This window comes from Salvelinus sp. IW2-2015, linkage group LG4q.1:29, assembly GCF_002910315.2.
Source record: "Salvelinus sp. IW2-2015 linkage group LG4q.1:29, ASM291031v2, whole genome shotgun sequence".
Taxonomy (NCBI): domain Eukaryota; kingdom Metazoa; phylum Chordata; class Actinopteri; order Salmoniformes; family Salmonidae; genus Salvelinus; species Salvelinus sp. IW2-2015.
Window position 1 is genome coordinate 7,452,107 of NC_036842.1, and position 7,335 is coordinate 7,459,441.

Genomic DNA, 7,335 nt, shown 5'->3' on the forward strand with positions numbered 1-7,335 from the left:
TTAACCCCTGACTAAGAAGATAACACCCTTAACCCCTGACTAAGAAGATAACACCCTTAACCCCTGACTAAGAAGATAACACCCTTAACCCCTGATTAAGAAGATAACACCCTAAACCCCTGACTAAGAAGGTAACACCCTTAACCCCTGATTAACACCCTTTGATATACAGGAGCTAATGGCAGCTTGGCACAACAGATTTGCTCCTCTCCTGTTACCTGATCACTATCAGAGCCCTTGCTTCACTAGCAGTATCACTAATGTTAGATGCAGGATCAACCGTTGTAAAGGATTCCATTAACGAAGCATTTTCCATGAACAAAGCATTGTCCTCCACTGCAGAGGAGAGAGACCGTGTGCATACTGCAGAGGAGACTGTGTGCATACTGCAGAGGAGAGAGACTGTGTGCATACTGCAGAGGAGAGAGACTGTGTGCATACTGCAGAGGAGAGAGACTGTGTGCATACTGCAGAGGAGAGAGACCGTGTGCATACTGCAGAGGAGAGAGACTGTGTGCATACTGCAGAGGAGAGAGACCGTGTGCATACTGCAGAGGCGGAGAGACGCAGGTTTCTTACCCCATATTTGCACTGTCGTGAGGAAGCTCCATACTGGAAGCGACACTGCTCGTCTGCGTCGTACACCTGCCCCGGGACCACTGTTGGGTACAGGAAGTCTCGTTTCAGAGGTTCATTGTCCAGACACGTCCCCCGACCTGAGCTGTCAAAAAAACAAACCTACAATAGGATTGTTTCTTACACACCACACCCGCAGAGCCTCCCGCGCGGGTTCCCAAAGGCGTCCTCCAGTCTTAATGGACTAATCAAGGGCATGATGTTAAGTTGACTCAGATGTGCTAGTGTTGGAATATATCATCTAAGTGGAACGGCTCTGGGTACTCAAGGAGAGGTTTGGGAAAACCGGGCTAAGTATAGCTACTAGGTACTGGTGTTCACAAAGCAGCCCTCCAGGATAGAAGATCACTGGTTTAGCAACATCAAATAAATCGTTTCATTTAGAGGGCATCTCTCAACCTATATTGTACACAATTTCACCACAGTGACTTAAAATGACTGATGACATTACATGGCATGAGAGGCAAATACAGTTCATGAAAACCCCCAGTCACACCGTCTACTAACACTTGTCACATCGCCGTGTATGTTTTCAGTAGCCTCTAACCCCAACCCTATAGACGGAGGGGAGAGGAAGAAGAGGTCAAGAAAATACATGTAAAGACGAGGAAAAACAAAACAAAAGAGAAGAGACAATGAAAACTCAAACGCAGTGTCTGTCTGTCTGTCTGTCTGTCTGTCTGTCTGTCTGTCTGTCTGTCTGTCTGTCTGTCTGTCTGTCTGTCTGTCTGTCTGTCTGTCTGTCATGTCTTGTCAGAAGAAACTCGCTGCGGCTCGCTTATTTGGCACTGTGACTTACCACGTAACGGGGGGGGGTTAATTGGTGGAAGTCTGTCTGTCTGTCGTCTGTCTGTCTGCCTTCTTTGTCTTTCTGTCAGAAACTCGCTGCGCTGGCTTGGCACTGTGACTACAACGTAACGTATGGACGTCTTGTCTGTCCTGTCTGTCTGTCGTCTGTCTGTCTGTCTGCGTCTGTCTGTCTGTTCTGTCTGTTTCTTGTTGTTCTGTCTGGTCTGTCTGTCTGGTCTGTCTGCCTGGTTCTTGTCTGATCTGTCTGTCTATGTCTGTCTGTCTGTCTGTCTGTCTGTCTGTCTGTCTGTTCTGTTCTGTCAGAAACTCGCTCGCTTCGGCTTATTTTGGCACTGTGACACACCGTACGTATGGAATCCACAGAGAAGCCCAATAAAAAATGACAGGAAGGAGAGAAAGAGAAGAGAAAAAACTCTTGAAGTGGGACCCGCAGGTCACCAGTCTGGAGCTGGGAATCGTTAGTCTGTTTTGTCATATAGAAATATGTCGCCGCAACAAAGAATCTGAAAAACACACACACACACACACACACACCACACACCCACACACACACACACACACACACCACACACATAAAAAGACTGCAATTTTGTATCTGTTTTAGCAACTTCTTTCTACTCTGCCAAGGAAAATAAAATACTAAAAGTGTGGCCAAGAAAAGCAGGCAGAGACAGACAAGCAGCTTTTGTTGGTTGGTGTGTGTGTGTTTTATTCTGGGTTGTTGTTGTAGCTTTTTTAGATACGGTGGTGTTTGGCTGAAACGGAGGCGTCTCTGTTCTCTCCCCGGGTCTCCCAGTCGCTCTGAGGGCTGAAATACTTACTGAAGACTATTACTAATACTGCTATTCATTTTCTACTGGTAACTATTACAATACTGGTATGTGACTATATTACACTACTATTGCTATGGTCTGTTACTAGTGTATTGCTAATGTATCTGTGTGCTTTCCAGGCATTGGCAGCAGCAGTGTTGCTAGCCGGAATGCTTTCTCATCCTTGAAAGAATAAGATGGCTTGCTTGTCACCCAATTGATGATTTTGCAGAACAGACCCAGGCTCAGAGAGAGGAGAGAAGAGAGGAGAGAGAGAGAGAGAGAAGAGAGAGAGAGAAGAGAGAGGGAAGGGAGGAGGAGGGAGGAGAGGGAGGGAGGGGGGAGGGAGGGAGGGAGGGAGGGAGTAGGAGCTACACTGAAGTGCGCTATCAAATGATTTAAAAACACAAAAACACCACAATCAAAGTTAAATAATCTCCTCTGTACTTTGCAAATTGGCCAGAGGCAGCCAGGGTTGTGTGGAAGCAGCCAGGAGCCTTTGGCCCCCCACCAGACTATCAGACAGCACATCTAATAGGAAACTACACTCAACTCAGCTAAAGCATGTCCACCAACCGGAGAGGAGAGGAAGAACACTGGAGCTAAGGCCCTGGGTAGTATAACATTTCACCTCTTCAATTTACCATTTTACTCTTTCTCTCTCTCTCTCACTCTTCCTTTCTCCCTCTCTCTTTCCCCCTCCTTTCTCTTTCTTCCTCCCCTTCCCCTCGCTCCCTTTTTCTCTGTAGTGGAATAATCCTTTTCCTTGGAGAGGTCCGTCTCACCAGAGAGAGCCTAGCTCCTGTCAGCTGAGCTCCCCTAGACTTACCCTCCCGGCCCACTACACCAACCCACACCACGGCAAACCAGGTCTGGGGCAGACTCCACCGTTTATTGGTTCGGGGAGAGATCAAATAGTCTGATGTTTAAATATAGAAAGTATTATTTGACAGAGTCGAAGCAGCTTCCTGTCCTCTGGGAAAAGCCAAGTTCGTTACACTGTCAGAGAGGAAATCTCTTCAAATCAGAAGAGGAAGCATCACCGGATCCTAAACCCCCGCCTTGGTCAGCCGTGTTAAGACTAGATGTTAACGAGATTAAATGAACATTGAAATCGTATGATTTTAAGACTAGGGTCGAGATTCAATCTGATCACCCCTTTTCGGTCACAAAGGTAACGTTTCTGCATTCACACTAAACATTGCATATGTCGGCTCAATCGGATATGACTAATGTCCGGATTGAATCGAGGCCTAGATATTGCTTCAATAGAAAAGTGCACAATTATTGGCCGGTGGCTACACTATAGTGAACTCCAGACGTATATTTATTGTGACTATAACTAGGCTAAAAGTTACAAAACGATTGATTTATGGCATACTGGCAAGAGAACCACGCAGAGTAAACTGTGTCTGAACTATGTCTGCATTCATAAACCATTCTTTAGAACCCAAACGACCAGCCACATATTGCACCAGCAACCCAGTATATAAGCCAAGACCACAGCCAAAGTTGTTTACTTGGCGAGAAGAAACGTGTGACATATCCAAAAAACTGCTGGAGGGAGAGAACCCGGGGAGGGCACGTCTAGTTCACAGGCAAAACTTCCTAGGACAAAGCAAGACATCAAAAATTAAAAAGCGGAATTGAAAAGACACAAAGACGAATTCACCTACAACAGAACTTCAGATGAGAAAGAAAAACGAAACAGGGGATCACGCAAATGTGAGCAAAAATATTCCGCCTCTCTGCACTTGGTCTGAAATAGTACTAGACTCTCAGACGATCCAACCGTGAGAAAAGACGGCCAAAAGTGAGGATGTCCAGAAACCGTAAAGAGGTGTCTCTGCGTGTTGCTGTGGGAAGTTGGTACATGGTACTGTAATATCTACCTCTATGTACCAATGCTACTTGATGTTGCTAGCTAATGTCTTTCCTCGTCTTGCCTCGTCTCTCCTTGTCTCTCCCGGCTCAGAAGGCTTTCACCAGAGAACACACTCTGACAACCAGAACCACCGTTATCCCAACACACGCACGCACACTGAAAATCATTCATTGGGTTAAGAAGTTGAGGACCTTCAAGACCAAGCTACTTTGTTTTCTATGGACGCTGTCTGACTAGAGGATTTATTTAATACTTCTAAACCCAGACTCTATCTGTTATCATCTGCCGGTTCTGAGGGGCACTATTTGAAATAAATTAAGGATATCCTTCTTTAAAGAGGCAGGAAAACAAATCTATCTGTTATTCAAAGCACGGAGAGACAGAAGATTCTGAAGAGGAGGACGAGTGTAGGATTTCTGTATCTGTCCCAAATCCCCGGCTCAATGTTTGGATGGCTGGAAGGCTATCCATGTCTTTTACCTACTGAGGACGTTTCTAGTTGGTTCAGGATATGTACAAGAGATCCAATAGGTGGTTTTAACTGAGAATAAACTGAGATAGGCAGTGTCTCAGGGATGCCCCTCTTCCACTTACTCGAGGAAGCTGGTGATATAGTCCTTACTGCAGGCCGACCAGGAGAAGGGGTTGGTGTTAGCTGTGATGTGGGCCGCCATCAGCTTGGCTGCCTCATGGCCTTTAGTCCCACATGAGTTTCCTATTCCATCATGGTTCATCCCGAAACTGTAAGACACAAAATGGAGGACAGAGAGGAGGGCAGGTAAAACACGGAGTAAGATGGGATCAAGACAGTGATCTAAGGCCAGTTGCAGGTTTAGGTTTTCAAACAGATTCAGTCAAACAGATTCTTCCTTGGGGTTTGGCTGGCATGTTTAGGTACCTCTGGACTGAATGAATCTCTACCTCTCTCTACACTATGTTCTACCTATCTCTAGAGAGGCTTTGAGAGGGTTAGAGAGAGGTAGAGAGGCTATGAGATGGTTAGAGAGAAGTAGAGAGGCTTTGAGAGGGTTAGAGAGAGGTAGAGAGGCTATGAGATGGTTAGAGAGAGGTAGAGAGGCTTTGAGAGGGTTAGAGAGAGGTAGAGAGTCTTTGAGGTGGTTAGAGAGAGGTAGAGGGGCTATGAGATGGTTAGAGAGAGGTAGAGAGGCTATGAGATGGTTAGAGAGAGGTAGAGAGGCTATGAGATGGTTAGAGAGAGGTAGAGAGGCTATGAGATGTTAGGGAGAGAGTAGAGAGGCTATGAGATGGTTAGAGAGGGTCCCTTGGTTCCGTAAACATCTGGTGTAGAGGGACTTAGAGGTCAGGGATCAGTCTCTGTTCTGGAGCATGAGGAAACCAGAGAGTTTAACCACCACCCTGGATTGTTGCCTGGCCTGTCAATCAATCACCAGCTACGTCCAGACTGGCAGGTATATGCAGCCAGCTACAGACTCGGGGAGGGAGGTGGGGAGAGACCAGGGCCAAACTCTCTCGTTTCTTCAATTTAGACAGGGGGAAAGAGAGAGCGGGAGAGGGAAGAGAGCAGAGGAAAGACAGAGAGAGAGGACGTAAAAAAAGAAGTTCAACCCCCCACTCAATCACCCTCCCTCCACTAAACACAAATACTACCCCCCCCCCCCCCCTCTCTCTCAGCGGCTGATCAGTGCAGCTTAGTCTCTCTAGTGTAAATCTCCTAACAGAAAGAAAGGCTGCTGTCTGCTGCCCAACTATTCATTTCTGACTGAACACTGAACTGGCTGCATATAAATCATTTTAACAATTCACATTTTCTTCTCCCCAAAACATTGTCTGTCTGAATATCGTAACGAAACGAAAGCTTGCGTTACGGCAGGAAGCCGAAGCTTACTTTTCCTGACCGTCCAAAAGCACAAATCAGTATGTAATGTATATAACAAACCAACCACATCGCAAGGCCCCGGCCTGTTATTCTAAGGCTGGCGTTTATGACATTTTACCCTACTCTGGAAACAAATCAGCCGTCCTGAAACCGTGTCGCGACATTTCATTTTTTTCATACATCCTCTCCTCGCAGGGACTATTTTTACAACTGCCCCACAACAGAAGCAGACGTGAGACATAATAAAGGAAATGGCCATCTCTGTGAACCGTAGGGAGTGAATACGTAGACCAATACATCATCATTATTTACATTTATATTCAGGAGGTATGAGGACACTGTCATTAGCATGAGCAAATATGTAGAGATACAACACAGAGTGTCTGTAGAGGAGAGCGTAGCTACACACAGCCAGATTTGGCAACCCGACCCAAAGCTCTGGTACTTCTTCGAGAATAGTAGAGCCACTCTCTCTGTGCAGGAATATACACTACACGGCCAAAAGTAGGTGGACACCCCTTCAAATTAGTGGATTCGGCTATTTCAGCCACAGCCGGTGTCGACAGGTGTATAAAATCGAGCACACAGCCATGCAATCTCCATAGACAAACATTGGCAGTAGAATGGCCCGTACCGAAGAGCTCAGTGACTCAACGTGGCACCGTCATAATATGGCACCTTTCCAACAAGTCAGTTGGTCACATTTCTGCCGGTCAACTGTAAGTGCTGTTATTGTGAAGTGGAAACATCTAGAAGCAACGACGGCTCAGCCGCGAGGTGGTTAGCCACACAAGCTCACAGAACGGGACCGGCGAGAGCTGAAGCGCGTCAGCACAAGAACTGTTTGTCGGGGGCTTCATGAAATGTGTTTCCATGGCAACAAGCCTAATATCACCATACGCAATGCCAAGGGTTGGCTGGAGTGGAGTAAAGCTCGTCGTAATTGAACTCTGCCTATGATTTTGGAATGAGGTGTTCGACGAGCAGGTGTCCATATACTTTTGGACATGTAGTGTATGCATGTATGTATTATTATTATACACTGGTGTGGTTAAATATTTTTTGTGAGAATATTGTCATCCGGCTGAACATTATTTGGGGACATACAAATGGTTTTAAAACCGTGTCCCTGTGTCAGAATCCTTGGTGTGGAGGGGATAAGGTAAAGGCCTGAAAGGGTTAACAGTGTTTAGTAAAGCCTTGCAGAGGATTCTGAGTAAATGTGAGCAGACTCACTTGTGGCCAATCTCGTGAGCGATGGTGAAAGCAGAACCCAGGCCGATGTCTTCATTGATGCTGCAACTCCTCTCCGGCTCACACATCCCAGCTACCGA

At 46.3% G+C, this 7,335-nt stretch overlaps 1 protein-coding gene across 1 annotated transcript in view; it reads right to left on the bottom strand.

The window, feature by feature from the left end:
• LOC111962822 (A disintegrin and metalloproteinase with thrombospondin motifs 6) overlaps nt 1-7,335 on the bottom strand; it is a 100,200-nt gene that overhangs the window by 56,951 nt on the left and 35,914 nt on the right. Inside the window, 3 exon segments of the mRNA XM_070443253.1 lie at nt 580-721; nt 4,738-4,884; nt 7,238-7,330. Of these exon segments, the coding sequence (XP_070299354.1) occupies nt 580-721; nt 4,738-4,884; nt 7,238-7,330 (382 nt within the window).